General features: G+C 38.6%; 2 protein-coding genes across 5 annotated transcripts; both read right to left on the bottom strand.

The window, feature by feature from the left end:
- Positions 1-277: 277 nt before the first annotated feature.
- On the bottom strand, positions 278-7,414 carry LOC120110271 (leucine-rich repeat protein 1-like). The gene is made up of 6 exons (XM_039124770.1): positions 6,970-7,414; positions 6,162-6,233; positions 4,345-4,485; positions 3,949-4,020; positions 3,755-3,826; positions 278-620 (listed from the first exon to the last, which is right to left on the bottom strand). Exons 1-6 carry the CDS (start codon positions 7,191-7,193, stop codon positions 551-553), a joined length of 651 nt encoding a protein of 216 aa, XP_038980698.1. The 5' UTR covers positions 7,194-7,414; the 3' UTR covers positions 278-550.
- A 3,772-nt stretch (positions 7,415-11,186) lies between these two features.
- On the bottom strand, positions 11,187-20,210 carry LOC120110270 (probable U3 small nucleolar RNA-associated protein 11). Of its 4 annotated transcripts, none has more exons than XR_005511108.1 (11): positions 19,968-20,210; positions 16,582-16,687; positions 16,408-16,498; positions 16,176-16,267; positions 15,994-16,087; positions 15,827-15,906; positions 13,226-13,309; positions 12,501-12,600; positions 12,098-12,186; positions 11,929-12,005; positions 11,187-11,600 (listed from the first exon to the last, which is right to left on the bottom strand). XR_005511108.1 is itself a non-coding variant. In XM_039124768.1 (10 exons), the coding sequence occupies exons 2-10, from the start codon at positions 16,635-16,637 to the stop codon at positions 12,002-12,004; spliced, it is 690 nt and encodes a 229-aa protein (XP_038980696.1). In that variant the 5' UTR covers positions 16,638-16,687; positions 18,542-19,025; the 3' UTR covers positions 11,602-12,001. The 4 variants fall into 4 exon arrangements, 2 of the variants coding, with proteins under 2 accessions (XP_038980696.1, XP_038980697.1); XR_005511109.1 differs by having other exon boundaries at positions 11,187-11,595; XM_039124768.1 differs by lacking the exons at positions 11,187-11,600; positions 19,968-20,210 and adding an exon at positions 18,542-19,025 and having other exon boundaries at positions 11,602-12,005.
- Positions 20,211-23,591: the final 3,381 nt, after the last annotated feature.

Raw genomic sequence — 23,591 nt, 5'->3', positions numbered from 1 at the left:
CGTAGAAAGCATCAAATAGCAGCAGGTAGAGCACAAAGCAACAGCCACAAGATGAGCTACAAAATCCCAGGTCCAGGATTATCCCGAAAATTCCATTTCCTAACACCAATCATCTCCTAACGGTTGACTCTTTTAGCTTCTTCTTAGTGCTGCTTAAAAGAGCCTTTTAGTAACATTTCACAGGTTAGAAAATACAACCTGGGGAGGCAAGAGTTGGGAAGCAGGTCAGCTAACACCTGAACTACTGCATATGTATCCATAGCCGACATCCAGAAACTGTGCTCAATAAATTTCTAGGATTAGCTTTGTCTTCATTTTATTCTAATCCACTACTAGTAGTGGTACAAGGAAAACATTCACCCACCAATCTACATACAGCATCAAGCAGCAGTGTTTCCTGCACTACAACTATAAAGCAGACAGCTACAAAGTAGATTTACAGAAAGGCCTAGATTCAACACCAAAACCAAGATATAAGTACCCCCTACCCATATGATAGCTCATTATGGCAACCTCCGGTATACCAAGCCATTGTGTCACCAGTCATCATCTAGCAGTTTGTATCATAGGCTGCAAGCCCTTGCAACTCGGGACCTTCCAACCGAGGATTATTCTCGAAGCTGCAGAACAAAAGGCAAAATCATGAGAGAAATAAAGATAAGACAGCAGACAGACACTAATCAGCACCATTACCAAAACTACTTTTTAGCAGGAGTGAAACTTACTATTACTATTACTATTACTGAAGTGCATAAAAAACTATTTATTGCATTTTGTAGACAACAAAAATCAAGACTATCAGCAGGTTTATGCAATCTTAATTTTTGCAGTCGAGCTCAGATTTCTATTACAGAACAAAACTTGCCACCTGCTTAAAGGTGAATACTCAGAACAGTACTTCCTACTTGTCAAGAGTTGCAGGACAATTTTTGTGATGGTAAACATTCAAAACATGCTCATTGTAAATGTGTTTATACAGTGAAATCAGAAGTGAAATAGGAGATTTATAGAGCATTTCCAAGAGAGAAAAACAAAGAAAAATAAAAAAAAAAACATCTCAGGATGCAAGGCTCCTGCCACCACAGGATATGGAGAGGGTCAGATATGTGCAACGTTAAGCTCATATGTGGAGAGACTGTTTCCGTATTTCAAACCCATGACACTCAGGTCATTAATGGAGCAATCTTACCATTGCTCCGAGGCCTGTCCTCTAAGAATGAGAAAACAAAAATATAAAAATGTAGAGGACTTTGAGAGTACAGCTTGATGATGCTAGACAAAAAAATTAATGTCTAATTCACACAAACAAAGAGGTAACAAATAGCTTAGAGTTTCAGGAACATGCAGACTAAGTTAATTAGTAGTCCCTGCAATATGGCTAATGACGAAAAAGATAAATATGATAATGAAGCACGAAAAAAGAACCAATGAAATTATCACAAAGAGAAAAGAAGAGCAAAAACAAAAAAGAAGAGTAATACCATGATCTCTAAAGCAGATCATGTATAGAATCTTTTTCAGTTCAGGTTCCAAAATAGGACTTTCGGAGGAGCCAGGCATAAATCTTCACCCATGAAGTAGTAATTAAACCACTATATTATCAGCATCCTGATTTGACTACCTTAGAAACATATTATCCAAAGAAATCCTATAATTTTTCAATTGAAATTATATTAAGCTCTAGCATAACTTCCCTATGGATGAGATGACGACTAATGCCATTATGAGTCAGTATTGATCTAATACCACTTTCTTTTGCCACCTAGGAAATCCCAGATCATCATATTCCACAACCTTTTTGCCATAGAAAAATTCATGTAATTGCCCAGTAAAATGTTACCTCTTTAAAGCCTGCTCTTTATATTTCTTCTAGAATTTCAAGTTTTTTCCAATCCTTCCTAGCTTCACCAAACTTCATAACTTTCACAAAATAAAACATGTAATTGCTCAGCAAAGTGGCCTCTTTTCAAAACTCTCTTAGCCGGTTTTGAATAGCGTTTACAATCCTTTGTACTTTGAGCCTATGTGACCATCTCTGACAACTTATAAGCACAAGAAATCAAGATGATAACCAATAAGCCTATACCATCAATTTGGGTTGTCTTTACAGATGGTTCTTTGAAATCTATTGCTAAAAAAAGCTACTCGACTTTAGCATCTTTATACTCGTTTTCACAAATTTCTTCTGAGCTTTCTCTGGTCTTCCAACCACCATACTGGCCTACTACCCATTTGGACACCCCACTGTCAAGTTCTCCCAGGATCTTTCTTACATATGATCAAGCTATCACCATGGATACAACCATAAAAGTTCAAAGGTTTTAAGCCATAATAAGATCAAAGTAATGCTGAACTTAAGAAACGCACTTTTTTCCCATGCTACAGTATAAAAATTAATAATACAACTTCCATGACAGTATACAATCACTCAAAGAAAACCAGAGCCCCTGTTAAATAAAACCTTCTCAATCCATAACTTTATTCTATTTACCCACATTTCCACAAAAGGTTACTCACAACCTGGATACTGCTTATTGCTTAAGTCACAAAACCAGAAGAACATGTACATACTTTCAGCTTCTTCCTAACAAAATAAACACAAAAAAACATGGGTAATGGAAGAAGAGCCCTTAATATTTCACCCCAAACTTTGCGCGGGGGCGGGGGGGGGGGGGGGGGGGGGGGGGGGGGGGGGGGGGGGGGGGCAAATATCACATGTATGATGTTATAATATAATGGTCATTTCAGCTTCTTTCTTACTAAGGAAAACATACTATAAGAGGATAGCATGTTAGTTTTCTGATATGTAGCATCACCCAGATTGTAACAAGAATACGAGATCATAATTAGTGAATTCTACAATAAATTTTATCTTACTTCAAAGGAATGGAGAACTCCATCACCTCAATAAATTTATCAAGCACATGGTCCAATTTTCTGACGTCCTATGGAATAATTCAGTCTCTAGGCAAAACTTGCAAATGTTATCAAATGCATCCTCTTACATAATTCTTTCATAAGAATTCTGAATTCGTAGCAAGAAGGATTCAGAAGGGAGTTCCCAATCACATATTCATCTCATGCATCTCATCCATAACACATCCGAAATGCACTCCAACACTAAAAGTCCTATCAAATATGCTAAGGGCCTATGGCCCCACGACCCTCTAGATGTCTCTATACTTAAGACACTTTTTAAAAGCTCGCAATCCTGCAAAACCTCCAGTAAACCTTCCAAGAAAAGACTGTTGACAATGAAAATATTCATAAGCAATGCACGAGAACTGCAAAACAAGACAATTGATAATACTGAACAAGTTTGGCAAAAATGGAAGTGCAACCTAATTAATTGATGGGGCATCGAAGGATGAATTTCTATGCCTTAGGAAGCATGTCAGAAGCTCTAGATGCAAACAAGTTCTTTCTAGTTAATATGAAACATCTAATCATATCATCAGATATCATTAACTGTTCAGATTGTTTGCACGCTACATCCTCTTAAACACAAGAATCTCATGTACCTTCTACAATTATATTCGTATCCATCCAGGAGCAATTCTATGTAGCTGCAAACTCCAGTTATTGGCAGCGAACTCAATCAATTCTACTACATAACTATGACAAGGGCAGATTAAGATGCAAGGATGAGCACAGAAAATTTAATATCCAAGAATTCTACACTTTAAAGATCAGAATAGCGGATGCTAATAATTTGACAGAAATCAAAATAAAGTCAAGGAAATTGGGGAATTACTTGTTCAAGGGGATGTGTTCAAAAGGTCCAGAGGTAGGAATGGTCCCACAAAGGTTGTTCTTTGAGACATCTCTGAAAGCACAAATAAGTACATTTCATAAACCAAGAAAATTACATTTAATTGACCTCATAATAAGTAAATCTTGTCCATACTGCATGCAAAGATAGGTGAAAGCCGATACTGCCAAACTTACATAACTTTGAGACTAGAAATTCCAACAAGTTCCCTTGGGATTGGTCCGGTTAATTGGTTGTTATTGAGCCGTCTGCATAAGCAAACAATAAAATCAGCAATAACACAGGAATACAAAGACCAAAAGGACTCAGAAGAGAAAAAAACAGCTTTAATATTGCCCTACTATTTTCTGCCCTCAACTTATAAAATAGTAACTTTGTCAGAGAATCTATAACAGAATCCAACTGGTTATGATAGTTTGAAAGTTTGATACCCGAATGACGTGATGTGATGTGATTGATTGCCCCATATAGAAAACACCAATAACAGGTTGTATTCAGTTGAGAATAATCCATGTAAATTATTCTGAGGAAAAAGTATAATATGGGAAGGAAAAAAGATAACATGAACTCACAAGAATACCAAAGCCTTCAGTTTGCCCAGTGTTGGAGGTATAATCCCTGAAATGTTGTTGTTATACAAGTCCAAGCTAATCAGGCTCTTTAGATTACCAAGTTCAGCTGGGATTGTCCCTTGAATGTTGTTTTTGTTAAAGCTCCCTGTATAAGTAATATAAAGAATTCACAAATCCAAATATTATTACATAAGCTATAGATATATCATAAACAACTAAGGAACCGCAAAAGACTCTGAAAAACTCTTCCATATTTAGAACCATAGTACATGAATATAGTCATGAGTTGTTACAGAAGTAAACTGAAGAAGATAGTTTTCGTTAGAAGGATGAACATAAAGAATAAAAAAGAATAACCAGTTGAAGTGCAGATTGAGTAAAGGTGAACATGCATATTCGTTCTTAATATTTATTCATATTAGAAATTTATACTTAAAAAGCATTTTACAAGAACAAAAGACATCATGGGCCATGACATAAATAAATGAGAAGTTTATTCTCATTCAAAGGAAAATACTTGCATTCTTATGGCCCAATACAACAAATTATGTTGACTGTCATGTCTTTTATACCTTCTTTTTCACCTACTCATACTTATACTAGAGAAAAGCCACGAAATTTGTCTCTTTATATAACTTAAGCACCCTCCCCCTGCCTTGCAAACTTCTAGATGGTATAGTAGCTTCACTGAAATGAATCCACATTGAATTCTTATACAATTCCAAGTGAACTATTATGAATGAATCCACATTGAATTCCACGTGGACTATTATGCATAAATGTGTATATGGGGCACCTACAAAGTCTGGGAAAGGATAGAGGCTTGTAACAAAAAATCATGGTAGACAATGACTCCACAAATCCCACCATACAATGCTCATTTCTCCTATGTTTATAAACAAGCCTCAACGTATCATCAGGTCACAAGGTGTGTTTGTGTGTGTGTGAGTATACGCAAGTACATCTATATGTATATATATATGTATATGTATGTATATATGTATATATATGTGTGTGTATATATATGTATATATATGTGTGTGTATATATATGTATGTGTGTTGTGTGTATATATGTATGTGTGTGTGTGTATACATGTATATATACATGTATATGTATGTGTATATATATGTACATATGTGTGTGTGTGTCCCAATTTTGACATTATATCATTATTTTTTAATAAATAAAATGCCACATTAGGGAAAAATGATGCCAAATTAACTTTTACTGCTATTATTCAAATAACATTCTTCATCTACAGCATAATGGTATAATTTTCTCCGCAGTATCATGTTACGCATATTCAAGCTTTGCATAATATAAACCCAATGATATTCTTATCAAAACTTGATATCTAGAATACTCCTCCAAGGTCCCTAGCAGTAACAGTATAATTTTCAGGTTCTTCTTAAAGTAATATAGTTATTATCTAGTTCTTATATGTTCAAAGTAACAGGCACACCTTCTCCACTTGGACAAGATTCTAGGTTCATACCTTTGAAGGTGTTTCTGTTAGTATTTGACCTGGGTATTTTTCACATCATTTCTTTCATATGATAGTTGATGCCCTCCCTCTCAACATTATTAAAAAAGGAAGTTCTTCCTATCAGGATTATCTCTCAAAGAATGTGATAGCTTACTTGTAACTATGTCTCAATTTGGAATTTTTAGCCTTCAGCAGTCAATCTAAGGTTAAAAACACTTTTTAAACAGACAAATGGAAATCCAAGTGAGCCAGCATATCATGGAATCCAAGAAATCCAGACTCAGTGATGAAGCAAAGCCGTATACGCTTTTAAAAAGAGGAGACTTACAGATACTGCAAATGTTCAAGCTTTCCAAGTTCAGGTACCAAATGGCCTGACAGATTCGAATTTCCTAAGTCCCTGCAGAAAAACAGAATTGCATATAAAAAGATAAATAAATTGCAAACTTTTCCCTCAGTCTATCATACACCATGGTGCGATATTACAATATAAGGCAGCACATTAGACTAAATTAAAGTAAGGCTCTTCATCAGCATCCCAGTTATTTGAGTCAATATGCTGGCCAAAATCAAAAAGGCGAACTCTTTAAAATCCGTTTCTCTATCATTCGTAGTCTATTGCTTAAAACTCATCATAACAAACCAGAATACAATAACAAGATAAGGATGACAATGTCTTATTCAAATCCCGTCAAGAATTCATGCTTAAAATATTTTCATTTGAAAGCTTGCAACTTTGAGCATGTGATGAGCTCAAAAACTTCTCTCCCCAATCCAATAGAGGAAAAAAAAAACAATTAGCAGCATCTTTAATAATGTAATCAAATACGAATTCTTAATCTAAGCAATTTTCATTTGAAAGACTGCAACTTCGAGCATATACTCAGTTCAAAAATGTTGTTTCCTTAACTCCATACAGGAATAAGGAGGTTTATCAATAACCCACGATTTGAAGGGAAATATAATCCATTAATCATGTAATCAAATATAAAATCTTCCCTCAATGAACTCCCTTTTCTCAAAAGAAAAAAATCATTTCTCGAATTCCAGCAAGGGGATTGCATCGTGGAGAAAAAAGACCATCAACTGGAGGAATGATGAGAAAAAGAGGGAGAAGAACAAGGAGAGATGCCTACAGTCTGGTGACGCGGTTCTCCTGGTTGCAGGTGATGTGGAACCAGGTGCAGGGGTTGACGAGTGTGGGATCCCAGGACTCAAGGACGTTGTCGGGGTCGGAGAGGCTCCGTCGGAGGGCGAAGAGCGCGTCGCCCTCGGAGTTCCCAGCGGCCGGGGCGGCGAGGAGGACGACGGTCACGGCTAGGGCTAGGGCTCGGGCCGCGACACGCGGTGCAACGGCCATCGCTCCGCGGCGAGGGTCGAGAAGCTCCCGGAGAAGTTAGGGTTAGGGTTTCCAAGATCTCAAGGAAGAGAGAGGGAGAGAGTTGGTGAGAAATGAATTGAAGAGGAAGGTGCTCGAACAAGCGCTCTGTCGGCACCTGAAGAGAGAAAGAGAGAGTAAAGGTTGTTTATCTACTTTTTTTCTTTCCTTTAAATTAATAACTGAGAGCCTGTTAGCTGTTGGTTTGGATGTATTTATGATGGTGGTGCTGTACATAGATTCCTTGTAGACTCCAGCCTTGTGATCATGGCCAATCATTTATGTATTGGATATGATGATCATAATTTTATGGATATGTATGATACATATGTGATCATGAATGGTGTTACATATGGATGGTTGTAGCTTCCAAACTTTGTCATGTATGGAAAAAGAAAAATCAAAACCAATGTAATTAGACAGTTTGCAAGTGAAATAATATGATTTTTTAATTTAATTTTGGTATAAGTATTGAACTGGGAACAAGGACTAGAAAATTTTAAGCTTCAAAATCTAAACAATTATTTATAAATTTATTAGAATTTACTCAAAATAATGGTTTAATTGATATAGGGCACCAATTGATGTGGTATGTTCAAAACCTCAATTGATTTGAACTAACATATTGAAATATAAACTAGTAAGTACTAGTATGTTCACCAGGTATTTGTTGGCCTCAGCTTTAGTATATCGACCAAATTATCAATATCTTATGTAGCTATATGTAGGCCAATATCTTGTAATATCTTAGTTTTTTGCAAAAAATTACATCCTTCTATCTAGGTCAAAGTGAATTGAGATCACGGTTCATTTTGATATTTACCGATTCAAAGAGATGAACGATATTTTGGGATCCAGAAACCTCGCCAAGTATCAATTAAGATTAATAAGAATTTCTTGCTCCTCTCAATCACAATCATCTCATCCCATCATCCTTTATCTCTTATGGTGCATGCATGTGAAATTTCAATCCAATTTAATCCTACCTATTTTAAACACTCTTTAATGATCTACAAAAGTTTGTATTACGGTATATCATAAATAAATTTTGGTTTGGGCTTTTCTTGTTGTATTATATTTGGGTTCAAATCCATAAATCAGCTTTTCAATGTGTCCCAAAATATATTTTTGAAGTATTGTTTTTATGATTTTTTTTCTTCAAAATATTTTTCTTTCATCATAAAACAACCTTTTAAATTTCTTACCAAAACAAATAAAACAACCTTTAACAAGAGAACAAATGCTTTGATAAGCATGGAATTTATTTTTGTAATGTTATTTGGTTTTTTCTTTCATAAATGACTTTGGACCATGGCCATTTGGCAGTTGGAAGGTCCCGAGTTGCAAGGGCTTGCAGCCTATGATACAAACTGCTAGATGATGACTGGTGACACAATGGCTTGGTATACCGGAGGTTGCCATAATGAGCTATCATATGGGTAGGGGTACTTATATCTTGGTTTTGGTGTTGAATCTAGGCCTTTCTGTAAATCTACTTTGTAGCTGTCTGCTTTATAGTTGTAGTGCAGGAAACACTGCTGCTTGATGCTGTATGTAGATTGGTGGGTGAATGTTTTCCTTGTACCACTACTAGTAGTGGATTAGAATAAAATGAAGACAAAGCTAATCCTAGAAATTTATTGAGCACAGTTTCTGGATGTCGGCTATGGATACATATGCAGTAGTTCAGGTGTTAGCTGACCTGCTTCCCAACTCTTGCCTCCCGCCAGGTTGTATTTTCTAACCTGTGAAATGTTACTAAAAGGCTCTTTTAAGCAGCACTAAGAAGAAGCTAAAAGAGTCAACCGTTAGGAGATGATTGGTGTTAGGAAATGGAATTTTCGGGATAATCCCGGACCTGGGATTTTGTAGCTCATCTTGTGGCTGTTGCTTTGTGCTCTACCTGCTGCTATTTGATGCTTTCTACGTCAATCATTGCTCATCTAGATTTGGTTGTCTCCATTTAATTAAACTTTGTGTTGTCAGGCTAAAGCTAGATCATCATTTGAGTACCAAAAGATGAGCTAGGCCGGTGAAGGGGTGAGCTATTTTTCATTCCTTTCGGCCACAAGTCATGTTGTACCTTTTGCCTCACGGAGTTCCATCATGGTCAGCAGGGGCGGCCCGATACATTTGGGGGCCTAAGGCGAATCCAATGAATGAGGCCTTTTTTTTTTAATAATAAATTTTTTAATAAATATAAAATATTTAAAAAAATAATATGAAAATAGATAGCTATCAAGTACACTATTTCAACAAAGATACATGAATCTAATAAAAGTAGACAAAAAGTTTTTTCAGTTTAATATAATTTTTGAATGGAAACACAGAAATGTAATTGCCGGGCCATAAAACTGATTAAATAATTGAGATAATGCTGGGCAATACTGTTTACCATGTCAAGCAAGAGCAGGATAAGAAAAGGTCATCCCGTGGCACTTCATGGTCAAGGTAAAGAAAAGAATTTGTCCAGAAAGAAGCCTCTGTATAAGAGAAAGTAGGGGCATTATGGAAAATTCACTCAATCTAATTAATAAAAGTCCCATCCCACCATCTCCCCTTCAAGTGAGTACCCAAGCAGCAACTGCAACATCACAGCACAGCAGCCATTCAACCCCCTCCCTCCTTTTCTCTCTCTACCACCCAAGAGGGGAGAAGAAACCCAGAGGAGAAAATTAAAAGAATCTCCACCCTCCAAGAACTCAAGAAGTCCATCTCCAATCCCTCTATCTTTCTTCCCGATGGCCCAGCTGGATCAGGAGTAATGTGAGGGAAGGAAAACCAAGACTAAAACCAAAAAAGAGAAGGGATGAAAGATAAGAGTGGCTTCAGGCGTGTATCAAGCCAACCAAATCCCTCCTCCTCCTCTCTCTCTCTCCACCCAAAACAAAACTACTGTCCCCAACTTCCCAAATTGCCTCTCTGCGGGCCAGGAAACTCTCCACCTCCCTTCCATCAAGGGGGAAGACTCGTAGCCTTCCATCAAGGGGGAAGCTCCTGTTCCTGTTTTCACATAGGGCCTTTGCTTCCTTTTGGTCACGCCTCCCGGAGGCCCTCCATTGGCCTGAGGCCTTAGGCGACCGCCTCGGTCGCCTAACGCTCGGGCCGGCACTGATGGTCAGCACTTGCTGTTAAATTTCAATTAGCCTCGCGAGAATCATAATTAATGGCTTCAAAGTACATTGGAGTATTTCCATTAGGTCCCTGACTATTTTCCCAGATGCAAAGCTGCTTTACTTGATATAATTGAAAACCACTCTATTAGATTACACTGGGTTTACGGAAATGATGGCGCCGAGGATGTAACCACTCTAGCGCGCACACCCACAGAGAGAGAGAAAGAGAGTTGACAAATCTACTAATATAATATTATTTCACATACCCCGGTTTGTGACTGAAGGATAATTCTGATAACTGGAATGAGTAGATTGGTAATGCAGGGTACAAATTAATGATGCATGTACGCTATGGCTACCTCGCATGGTATGCAAATAGGAAGGAATTAGAGTGCCGCAGCGAAAATCTTTGCACTGATGGAATCAGATCACAGGGCAGCTTGGCACTTCGGCTACCGCTATTTCCTAGACTATAAGCTGAATTTATGACATGTTCCACTTCCCTCGCCAAAAACGGCTAGTCCACATGCGGAAGAGCTCACCATGCCAAGGTTAAATTAAACCAACCTCAGACTGGTCAATTTTCTACCGGCCTCTTAAAAACTATTTGATGCCCAAGTAGTGTCCTATCTTAAGAAAAGTTCTATTTCTTTCACACACACAAAAAAAAAAAAGAAACAAAAACACCTTCCTCTTCATGCAGATAATTTTGCACCTCAAAACATTTTCAAGAATCTATGCACCAAAAACAGTGGTAGATAGGCCTAAGAGAGGCTTCAATTATTCAGATTACCATAGCAACATGTCCAAAGAAAATCCTAATACCTGTGTTATGTGAAATCATCTTCATCAAATTCAATGACAAAAAAATGTTGTCTTTATCCTCCTGCAAGATCAAATAAATTTGATCCAAATGGAAATTCCCAATTCGTTCAAAATATAAGTTATACATCAGCATTGCAGTTCAACGAGGCAGTAGCAAGCCAGTTTAACCACATTAGCAACCACAAGAATCAGCATTATCATAGGAAAAAGGCTGAGAAACATCTAAATACAAGTTTGTTAGCAGTCACGCATGATGGACATAATAGCAGCTTTGAGCAACAACTGATTTGTGCAGCCTTCTAACATTACATTACATAGTTTATAAGAATCCTATCCTGATCATCCTGGTCCGTCACAATATAGTTCAACAAGGTCGACAGGTTGGATCCCTAAGTCCCCGGTTTGGACAGTTTTCTGTAACGGTGTCTTGGCCAAGTACAGAGCTGAGCTGAAATAAATTACATTACATATATGGAGTTGACTGAAATTTCATGTGATTCAGTAAACAGAATATACATTCCATCATTGCTAGATCGATCCGTATGGTTCGATGAATAATGAGTCAATAATGGGAAACTTCTATGAAGCTGCCCAAGAACTGACAGAAACTAGCTTTTCTAATGATTTGAGAGGAGACTTTTCTATGCTAACAAAATGGTTTAATGCTCAGAGTTCTTAATCAGGTAGAAGATGCAGGGAATATCTCCCATATGTCAATACACCAATAATGAGAACTCTAATTGAACGCACAATATAAAATAACAAAGCAGAATGACCTTTCAGATTTCTCTTGCTGGCTCCACCTATTCAGTTCAATCTGGCTTTCTCACCCAGAAGGTGGCCAAAAGATCACCTAAACAGTTTTTCAGAAAAGAATATGAGTACTATTGATCCAAGAACCAGGGCCATAGATCATTTTACTTAATAAGAAAAACAGCTCTTTACCTTTTGCGCTCCGCACGCCATTTATATACGGGCTTAGTTGTTGGGGAAACTATCTCATCTTCAAGGAGCTTACGCTTCCGACCAGGTTTCTGCTTCATAAATAGAAATTATGCAGCTCGTTAGAAAAGTGCCAGAGAAAAAAAAAAGGAGAGAGAAAAAGGAATAAGAATAGTAGTCATGCAAATGCACAAAACCATCAATACTACTACAGAATTTATGGAGTGTCACTCTTTATGCAATTGATGAGGCTGAATCTGTGCACAATATACCCAAGTACAGATGACCCAAATAAAAATACTGATGGGAATTGTGTCAAAATTTGTGTTAGCGTCTACTCATATCTAATCATGCATAACGATGCACCAAAGTTTTCAGCATAGTGTATAAACATTTTTTTTGAAACCTGCAATTCCTTTTGCAATGCCATGTCCGCATACAATTTTTCCAGCTCTTGAACCCTTTTTTTCCTTGCTTCTAACTCTTTGTAAGAAGAAGATGTTTTCCTGAAATGGAGCAAATGATTAGCGGAAAAAAATGGGTCAAGCTTCAGCAGAGCCAAGACCATCATATAAAAGAATGAGAATGTAGAAAAAGAAAAGTAAATAAAAGGACCTGATAGTAGAGAGAGAGAGAGAGAGAGAGAGAGAGAGAGAGAGTCAAGCTATTCTAATTTTGTTATTGAGTTGCAAAAAACCAATTATTTCGCATGAACACACAATAATACAAAAAATGTCTGACTGCCGCACAAGAATACCACATCTTCAACTTACAAAATTAAAATATTTAATGAAAAATTTGCATATAAATGTTAAACAATATCTAATGTCTCTAAGTCAAAAGACGCAACTATAGATCTTTCAATATTCATGTGTTCTTCCAAACACTTTGGGATGCCATATCCACCCAATAACTTTTAAGTAATGAATTAGTACCACACTGTAAGTTAACAAACAACATTCTCCTGTATTTGAAGGAGAAACTCATTAGGCTAGCAAAATTTAGATATATACAGATGAGCTTAGAGCTGAACACATCTTAAAATTACTCAACGCTCAGATAACATCAATCAAGCCAACTATTTATTCTGTAGAAGATTATTACAACTTCTACCAATTAAAAAATACTTACTTCTTTATACGATTCGGCACATTTTCAAAAGCAGGTGAATTACTCGTCTGTGATGATCTTGATTGTATTTCTTTAGCTTCTTCCCTAATACAACATGGAAAAATATCATCTTAGTAGACATGTAAGAATGAGATGAATAGAGAAGTTAAAAAGAATTCATCTAAGAATGAGATGAATAGAGATTTAAAAAGAATTCGACTAATAAAAAAAAAAAGTGTTTCAACCACCTACAGAAAAACTGGAAGTACGTGCAACCAATAATCATGTTTCATAAAGACATAGTGCCACATATGGTTTTCATAATATTCTTTCTTTCCTTCTATTTATTTTAGAAGGCAATTATCATAGCAAAATGAAAGGAGAAAAAAATGTCATGAGACACACAGAAATGACAAAAGCTCCTCTCACCTGGCATTAATCTAACATACATTTCTTCTATTGCTTGGCCGCGGTATTGAAATATTTGCTAATTTTGCAAAACCATATCTACAGCTAGAGAGGGCCAAAGAGCTCCTTTTTTAAGTTGAAACAAAATCAGGAGCTTCTATTAATAATACAATATCACCACTCCTCTTGCAAGACTAAAGAAGGGAAGATTTAACAGAACATCGTAGGACCAAGCAAAAGAGATTGGACCCCAAGAAAACAGATATTACCTAGAATATTGGCAATTGCAATATCACTAATCAATTAAGATATCAGGATTTGTAATGCACCAGCTGAATAAGGAATAGCTTATTGTTTATAGGACAATAGGTGTTTGTCATGAGAATAAAACAAGGACATACACATCTATCACATGGACAATTGTCTGTCAAATTGTCAGACTTGTTAAGCTCATTTAACATATTGTTAACTGATTCTAACCTTCCCCACGCAGGTCAATGAATTATTGGTGTTGGATAAAAATTTAGAGCCTGATCGGTGATATTATGATAAACACATCTGAATCCTAAGACAAATCAAACTCAAATGGAAAGTACTGCAACACAACTACACAAGCAACCAAGATTCCATACAAACCAAAATTGTAGACAAAACAATCTAATGTCTGTATAGTAGATGTATAAATGATACAGTAAATGCAGGCAGGCACCTTAGCTTCAGTAAGATAGTAACCAAATCTATTTTATTTTCCACTTCTCATTAATAAAAAATCAATTTTATTTGGAAATATCACTCAAATGAATTTGTGTTCTCAGTTTCTCCAAAAGATCCAGCTTAGATACTATATTGGAGATTCACTAAGCAATTGAAATTCAAAATACACTTAGAGCATAGTCCTACTGAAATTTATCAGCCCAAAATGTTGTTTCCTTTCTGTTCAAATACAGCTCTATTTTTTCCCAAAGATACAAACAGACAATTTGTCATTATGTGGTGTAGCAGCATTTTGGTGTTCTTGTCATCATTTTGTGCTTGAGCTGATCTCTTGCCTTGCCCATTTCAAATATAGCTCTATTTCAAACGGCAACAACCTGCTGGCATGCTATGACCCATAATAACTTTTATGACCATGGTATGCAAGTGGCTAGCATACTGCATAGTGTATACCACATGCAATCACAAATCTGGTTGGTATTCTAAAAATAGTAAAAGCAAATACAAATCATAAAAATAAAATAAAATAATTAAATAATTGGAAATGCGTACATATTCAAAAAAAGCTAAGAAAAAAAATCAAGCATACAGTTGCACACCTGTTTGAAGGCTCATTTTAGTTTAGCATGGCATGTTAATCTAAAGAAATTAATAATACCCACCTATTTCTGATGCTCACATTTCAAGTGACTAACACAACAATTAAGTCCAGCCATTAAAAATAAAAAAGGAGAGAATGAGAAAACTGTCTGATGGGACGTGATATGGTTCCAAAGGATGAACTGGAGGACAATTCTAATAAAATTTCATTCTTGAAAAAAAAAATCCATTTATTGATTTATTTCACCTATTCCATGACCGGAACAAAGGGAGTACACGTTATACCACGATTTTGAATCATAGAGAACATATTCTTCTGTATGAATCGATATTATTACATTCCAATTCCTTCCTGATACCTCCCAAGAAAAATTCTAGATTGGATCCAAAATTGATAGGTCAGCGTGAGCTTATCCATGCAATTATGCACTCTTCAAATAGGAATCAATTTTCTGGCCTGTCTTTCGTACTTTGGTGAGTCGTCTGAGTGCACTCACCAAGATAGAGCTCAAGCTACATAAGCATGCTGCTTGAGGCTCATAAGAACCTAATGGTTCCATTATGTGGTTGATTCAGTGAGGTCACTAATTGCATTTTCATATGCAGGCGCAAATGCAGGCATGAGGACCACAATTAAAACAGAGGTACTCTCTAACCCAAATTGTAGGGGACGTTGTCACCAAAACATGAGAGGACTTGGTCGCCCTAAAGAAACATTGGACTGACATCAAAATGTTCCATGCCCCACAGAATATTTTATTTCCTAGTTCCAATCCCAATATCTAATAGAATACATTTACAACTACAATTTTGCATTCTTCTACTTTTACAGCCAAAATTTTTCTGTCCCCATGTCCAACCGTCATCTATAAATTGCAGTAGAAGATGAGAAGGCCATACCTATCTTCAGCATAGTAAACATGTCGGTTTGATGGCTGATTATCCAGTTCATGAAGTGCAGAACTCAGCCTTTCAATTTTCTACAGCAACTTAAAAGTCATGAGATATGAACAAGAACAATTGCAGCAAGCCACAAAAAGAACAGCCTAGACATGTTACTTACAAACCTTCTTTTCACTTTGAACTTTCTGAAGAATGTATCCAATGTCTTGAGTCTTCATCAGCATGAGTTCCTCCTGGGTGTACTTGTTTGCTTCACTCCTGAAAAGCATATCATTAATCTTGAGACAAAACAAACCAACAAAACCAACACAAGACTCAAGCATTTAGAAAATAAAATTCCTCTAACTTTGGTCTGTGAATTCCATGAACAGTTCTTGTGTTGATCATCTTGAAATAGAACTCATCTGGATTCCTAAAAGCAACCTTCTCCTTCAACCTCTGTCAAACACCAACAAATTAGAATTAGACATAGCAATCTTTAATTCTTCCTTAACATAAACAAAGTGATACAATCTTCAGTTCTTCGTGAATTTAAATAAAGTGACGAAGCTATAAGAAAATAAAATAGATATTCCTACCCTCAAAGTCTCTTCCTTCTTGTGGAATGCCTGAGCTCTCAAAACATAATCTTTATGCTTCTCAAGAAACCCAAACTTCTTCCTCGCTTGACTGAGGATTAAACCAAAATAATTAAAGAATTGGAAAAGAGAGAGGGCACAAATAAGAAGGGGCACAGTAAGCAGTTCACTCACGGTTGAGCACGTTCCTTGTGAGCCCGTCGAGGGATAGCATTCCTCAGCGACGACATCTTCGAGACCAGATCAAGCAATCACCACTACAGCAATAAGTGAATCAATCCTGCAGCCAATTCCTATCAACATGAAACTTGTCCAAACAAATTCAATTCCAGGCACGCAAATATATATGTGTGTGTGTGCGCGCGCGTGTATTTTAAAAAAAGCACATCTTTGAGATGAAAAACCAGATATAAATCAATTATAATGCAGAAATTCTATTTTCCACCTACCAGCTTAATCCATAGATACCGAGAATAACTGAGATGAATGGAAAAAAAAAAAAAAAGATTATGAGGGGGGGTACCAATAGAGAAGAGAGAAGAAAAAAGGCTGATTGGAAGCTCAAAACCAGCTGGTTGGTGCCTTGAACCCAGAGAGGATGGTCGAAGAGCAAATAGAAGAGTTCTAGGCCTCTTCTTCTGTTGAGACCTGGGGGGTGTTGAGAGTTCAGGTTTATGTCAGTCTCCAACGTGTGATTCGGTGTCACATTGGACCTGATTCGAGTTGGAAAAAAAGTCGCCACAGGCATGGTTTAAATTAACGGCCGTTGTAATGGTTTTGGAGCAGGGTCCATTACATTACATACGTCATAACGGATACAGATATTTAAATAACAGCCGTTATTTGACTGCTGGTCAGTTATAACGGCATATTCGCTTGTATGCGCCACTTAAAAATTTATATATTTGTCCTCCTGCACCCACAAACTTAAATTTTAAAGGGATTTACTTTCACATTAAGGACCTGCTTAGATATTCTTGCAGAAATATGCTGCCCGTTGGCCCACTCACCTATCTTCTAAGAGCATGCCAAAACTCCATCTAATTCCTAGCTTGTAGACCTATTGATCTGTAAAAATGATCCATGAAGATCTTTTCCTCTCAACAGGATTTGGACTAGGAGGTGTTGGTTGATGTGTGCCATACTCGAATAGGTTTGCCGTTCCATGAATTCAGCAGGAGAATCAGTATAAATTCTACTGAATCACGCAAACAGGCATTAAAAAAAAAGAACAAGCGAGTCGTGTTACCATCCTATCAACCAGCGCATGGACTAGAGCAGGATGGAAGTGGTGCAATGAACTATTCAAAAAATATATATTTATTGTTAGCTATAAGCATAATTATTTCTATGCACATTAACTTATATATAAAAATCGTAATCATCTTTGGGTTTTCCCAGATAAATTTCTTTATTTAGCTTCCCTAGTGACTGACAGACAGGTGGAAGAGGGATTGAAAAACAAATCCATCTCTCAGATTCATCCTATTATAATAAGTTAATAACACTGTATTAATTGAAAAATCTATTAAATACAAATTCGCAAGAAAGAAATAAATGGAAAAAGAACAGAAAGTAAAAGAAATAGAATATAACAGGATGGCCGGCGTCGTCCCCAAATCCCCAATCCATCACTCCCTTCCACCCTGAATTCCACCCCACTTACCACCAGAAGAAGAAAACCCCTTCCCCTCGCCCCCTCATGCGCTAGCCGACGATCCCACGACCGAGCAAGTCTCCTCCGCCGCCGCCTCCCCTGCCGAACTTCCAGCATCCGCCACCGCCAACCCCACCGTCGAGAACCAGCCCGCTCGGGTCCGGCTCAAGTACCGGAGCGGCACTGGGAAGAAGGCGGAGCAGCGGCGGGCTAGGAAGTCCGGCGGCAGCAAGACGAATGTGATGCGGCCACCGATGCCGCTCAAGGAGGCGGTGGCGGCGACGGCGCTGGCAGTGGAAGAGGAGTTCAGCCCCTACAGCGAGAACGGGAGGCTGGCCGGGCTAGGCCAACCACGGTGATGAAACCGAAGTCGGCCATTAGACATCACGGTGATGGAGCAATAGAAAAAGAGCAATAGGCCCAAACGAGAACGAAGATGAAAGAGAGAGGGGAGAGAGGGGAGAGAGAACATGATACCTCAATGGAACCACAGTCGGCCGACGATAGGAGGCTCGCCTTCGGCTTGGACCGCCGACCGGCGATGAGCGACGAGGTTCAGGGATCGAAGAGGCGGTGGAGGCGGAGAGACGAGAAGTCGAGAACCCTAGCCGCTGATCGATGATTTCTTTTTCTGTTGGTTGAAGGGTTTGACTGTTGATTTTGATTAGGATCGGGGCTCTTCGAGAGAAGAAGAGCCCGGCGAACCAGCGGTCAGGATTTCGACCCCTGCATCAGTTGGTCTGATCAGACCACTTACCTCAATTTTCCGGGCCAAACATCGGCCCAGATATCGGGCCGGATCCGGGCCTGTCCGGGCTCGATTTGCAGACTCAAACAGGCCAACACAACTACCGGAGCCGGCCCGAAATATATTCGGGCCCTAATTTTGAACCTGAATCTGATCCCAATTTCTTGGGCATAGCCCATAGCCCGACCCGAAGTCGGACTGACCCGGGCCCACTTCCCGTCTTACTTAAAGTGAATTTGTACATAAACACTGATGTATCATATTTATATACAGATCCCTAAAAAATAAAATTAATCACCCATATATCCCTAAACTTTGCATATTGGACAATCTAACGAGCACAAAATTAGTCAAGGGTCTTATTGACTTGCTTCTCTTGAATTTGAACATATGCTGGTATGAGTATCTTTTCTCCTTTCCCTTCTAATGCCTTTTTTTTCAAGGGGGCAATAGGGTTATTGAAAGTGTTGTCATTTATATTAATTGTCTATTTAGTGAACATTTGCAGAATATTTCCTTTAACCTCTTTGCAAATGTCTCTAACCCTAGGGGGTGGATTCACACCAATTTACCATTGGGGACTTCTCTCATGAGCTCATCAATTGAGAAGAGATTTCAAAATCAAACTAAAAAAAGTGGTGCTCTTACCATTATTTCAGGAAAGTCAAAAAAATTGCATGCAATTTACACAATTACAATGTTAACATGCAGATACAAAGAACAGCTTAGGCTACTAGCAAAATAGGATTAATTTTAGCAATGCACATGTGGAACTGGAGCAATGTGAGGGGAGGAGTCCGAAGACCAAAACCGAAAAAGAGAAGGGATGAACAGTGGATCTTTCTTCCTCAGAGTTTCGACTGGGTCACGGGATGAACAGTGGATCTTTCTTCCTCAGAGTTTCGACTGGGTCCACCCACGGGAAGACTCGTAGCCACCTCCCTCTCCCCCCCCACCTAAAAAACCGGCCCGATGGGGAAGCTCCAGAGTCCCACCTCCGAGTTCTGAGCTCTCTCGCTCCCCCCACCTCTCTCTCTCTCTTTCTCTCTCTCTCTTCCATCCGGGCTTGAAGCTATATGGGGCTTTACTTCCGAGCTTGGGCAAAATTCATCCGGAATCGAGCTCGAAGAGGAGGAGGAGGAGGAGAGATCTTACCGGCGACTGTGAGTCGGTGACCGGAGCCGCGGAGGTTGCCGTCCAGGGGAGAAGGACACCGAGAGGAGGCGGCGGCGACGACACCGGCGGAAACCGAGAGGAGGCGGCGGCGACGACACCGGCGGAAACCGAGAGGAGGCGGCGGCTACAGGGAAACCGGCGGAAACCGGCTACAGGGGGCGGTGGTTCTCCGCGAGGGAAGGGGGGGCTCTCAGGCGAGGGAAGGGGGGCGGCGGCACTCAGATCCTATCAGGAATTAAACATATGAATCCAATCATTAGGATTGTTAACTAATAAGATGACAGGTCTCAACGAGGGGGGGGGGGGGGGTTGGGGGGGGTTTAGGAATTAGGGCTTTAGTTTTGTTTCTTAATGTTTTTTAATATATTAATTAGGGCTTTAGATCCACTGTTCATCCCGTGACCCAGTCGAAACTCTGAGGAAGAAAGATCCACTGTTCATCCCTTCTCTTTTTCGGTTTTGGTCTTCGGACTTCTCCCCCCACATTGCTCCAGTTCCACTGTTCCAGGCTTCCAGCTATAGTTCTCCCTTGACTTGAGATGGGCTCCTGATTTTTTTTTTTTTTTTGCCCGTTGGATGGGGCTTTATTTTTATTATGATAAATGCTACTATCCCAACTTCCAAGTAATGAAGGGATGGTTTGTTCATTGTTGATAGGATAATTCTTATGAACTAAATTTTTTGTATAATTAGTTGTATAATTTTTTGATAGGCTTATGTCAATGGCAAGCAAAAATTCACCTATTCCTGTGGCGGATAATGAGCATGAGGATTGTTATGTCAAGGATGGTAAAGCAAAATCAAAGGTATGGATGCACATGGTCAAGCTTCCAACTGAAGATAAGGATATGTTGAAAGCACAATGCAACTGTAATAACCCAAAATATTTTTTTATATAAAAAGGGATAGAATAGTCCTTTAAAATTGATATAAGGGTAAAATTGGAAGGAATCAAAAGATAATGGCATAGTTGTAGATACGTTGAAGTGGTAAGGGTAAAATTGGAAGGAATCAAAAGTTAATGGCATAACGGTAGATATGTTGAAGTGTTAGGGGCAAAATGGGAATTTAATAATATTAAAAAAGGGGTGAATAGTATCTTGATGTGATTTAATTGGAGGGTTTGAGCTGGCTCACGGGAGTGAAACAGAGAGGAGAGGGGGAGGGTTCTCAGACGACAACAGAGAGAAAAAAAAAAAGAAGAAGAGGGAAGGAAAGGAAGAAAGAAAGAGGAAGAAAAAGAAGAAAAGAAGAGGAAGGAGATCCCGGTTGCACTTCCAGCTGAAGGGAAAAACGTAGATCTCCTTCCCCTCTACACAAGGACCTCGATTTCCAAAAAGAAAAAGGTAAATATCCGTCCCTATCTAGTCTTTTGATGACATTAGGCTATACAAAGGGTGGATATAGTCTAGAGGGGTCGGATAAGGGTTGTAGAGGTGGTTAAAAGAGGAAGAATCGGATTTTGACAAATTTTTCCGGCACTACGGAAAAACTGTGTCGAAGTCCCAACTTCGGTGAATTATTTAGGGGGTCAAACGACCTTCGATAGCAATGCATGTTACCTCTTTAGAATTCCCTATGAGTGTAGAATGTTAGGTAAAAATTTCATCAAATTTGGAGTCCTGAAAGTGGATCAAACTCGGGATGAAGTAACCGGCTGTCGGTCCGGATTACTGTTCATCCGGGTGAAAAATGGGGGATTTCATGCTATAATAGGGTATTAAGCCTAGATCAAGCTAAAAGGGACCTTGTACTCGTGCAAGGGAGTCCCTAATACACATAAATGATGAGTTAATTAATAGAAAAAGAAAAAGAGAAAGAAAAGAAAAGATTTAGGGAACGGGGGAGTTGAATCAATTAAAGTTCCCTATGTTATAATTGGCACGTAGATTATGACCCTTGATACAGGACTAAATGTATTATAAATGCATGTCACAGTTGGGCAAGAAGCTAGGGAACAAGAGGAAGAAGTTTCCCACTGCCCGCTGTAGATTTTTGGAGGCGTATCAAGGCTGTGCCAGATTGACAGGTGAGTGGGAGTCATGTACTTTGCACCATGAGCATCCTTAATTCATTTTCATGAATGTCGCCAAGTGTGAATTGATTCCACTTGAGCATATTGATTGATATTGTAGTAGATTCCTCTATAATCTTGATTCTCCATGCTTGATTATTCTGTGCATGCATTTGAGGGAACATTGAGAGAAATTACGAGGGGTTGATGAGTAATTAAATTGATTCCGAATTGTGAAATGATTTCTTTTGTAAATTGATTTCATTTCCTCTATTTTAAAGACTTGTGAGTCGTAGCTTGATTATACTCCTTTATGAGTAATTAAATTGGATCTGAATTGTGAAATGACTTCTTTTGTAAATTGATTTCATTTCCTCTATTTCAAAGACTTGTAGAGCCCTTCTCATGGTATATTGAGTTGCATTGTACTCCCGTGATTCCTCACTCCCAACCCTGATGTTAGTTATAATTGGGTCGTGGCCGAGTGAGTGGTAGTCTTGATTATGCTCCTTTTTAGTAGAGTATTGGGAGGGTGCATTATGGCATTTATGCATGGCTTGGCAGTATTTGCAGGACACCTATAGTCGATGGGGTTGAACATCGGCCTTTGTGCACATAGTAGCCTTCTGGGTGGGCGGAGCCCAGTCCCTTCCTAGGGGGGACACGGCCCTAGGCGTAGGATCGGCCGGTCCTACGACTTATATTCTGCTTGCCGCCGGGCATAGTAAGACCCCGCGAGGTGCAGTATGGCTTTCCGCGGATGTAGAATTCCCGCGAGATGCCGTTTAGTATGTAGATGTGAGATGGATTTCTGTTCTGGATACTGGCCGGCATTTACATGATTAGTGTGATGTCTTATCCTACATATGCATGTGACAGTAAGGAGTTGTTGCTGGTTCGCCTGGGGCGTAAAACCCACCTCCCGACAGCTGTCTAGTGATGATTTCAGCATATTGACACCTGATTTGTATGTTCCAGCATTATGATCTGTTGAGCATATTCATGAGTAGCATATATGTTTGCTTGATTATTCCATATATGCTTCAGATGAGTTGATATTGATTGAGGTGATATTGATGATTTATTCCATATTCTCTATGTTGAGTTCATGTTCATATTGTTATTGATCTTGAGATTTCATCTCGAGCCATGATTATATTCTGTCTCATGTGCATAGTACTCTCTACTCCACTCACTGAGTATTTATATACTCACTCCCCAGTTTGGTGTTTTTGATTGCAGGGCAGGTATTGTATAGAGAGGAGCAGGATTAGTGGTTGCCTGCTAGCTGTGCCGCTCCATAGTATAGTATAATATAATGTAGATAGAGGTTTATACCTTTTGGTGTATTATAAACCTTCTATTGTATATAGTGCATAGTTACAGTCATAGATCCTGTTGTGGATATGGGTTTGACCATGGATGGATTAGGAAGCAGGTATATATATATATGTGTGCAGATGAGTTATATGCCTGAGATGATGTATTGATATATATTGTCCAGGTTCATTATGTGACAGATTATGTGATTGCTGCTCTGACAGGTAGTGTGTTGTATGTATTGAGATAATCCTGACAGGTCACTATAG

This window comes from Phoenix dactylifera, chromosome 3, assembly GCF_009389715.1.
Source record: "Phoenix dactylifera cultivar Barhee BC4 chromosome 3, palm_55x_up_171113_PBpolish2nd_filt_p, whole genome shotgun sequence".
Classification (NCBI taxonomy): domain Eukaryota; kingdom Viridiplantae; phylum Streptophyta; class Magnoliopsida; order Arecales; family Arecaceae; genus Phoenix; species Phoenix dactylifera.
This window is presented reverse-complemented; position numbering and strand designations above follow the sequence as displayed.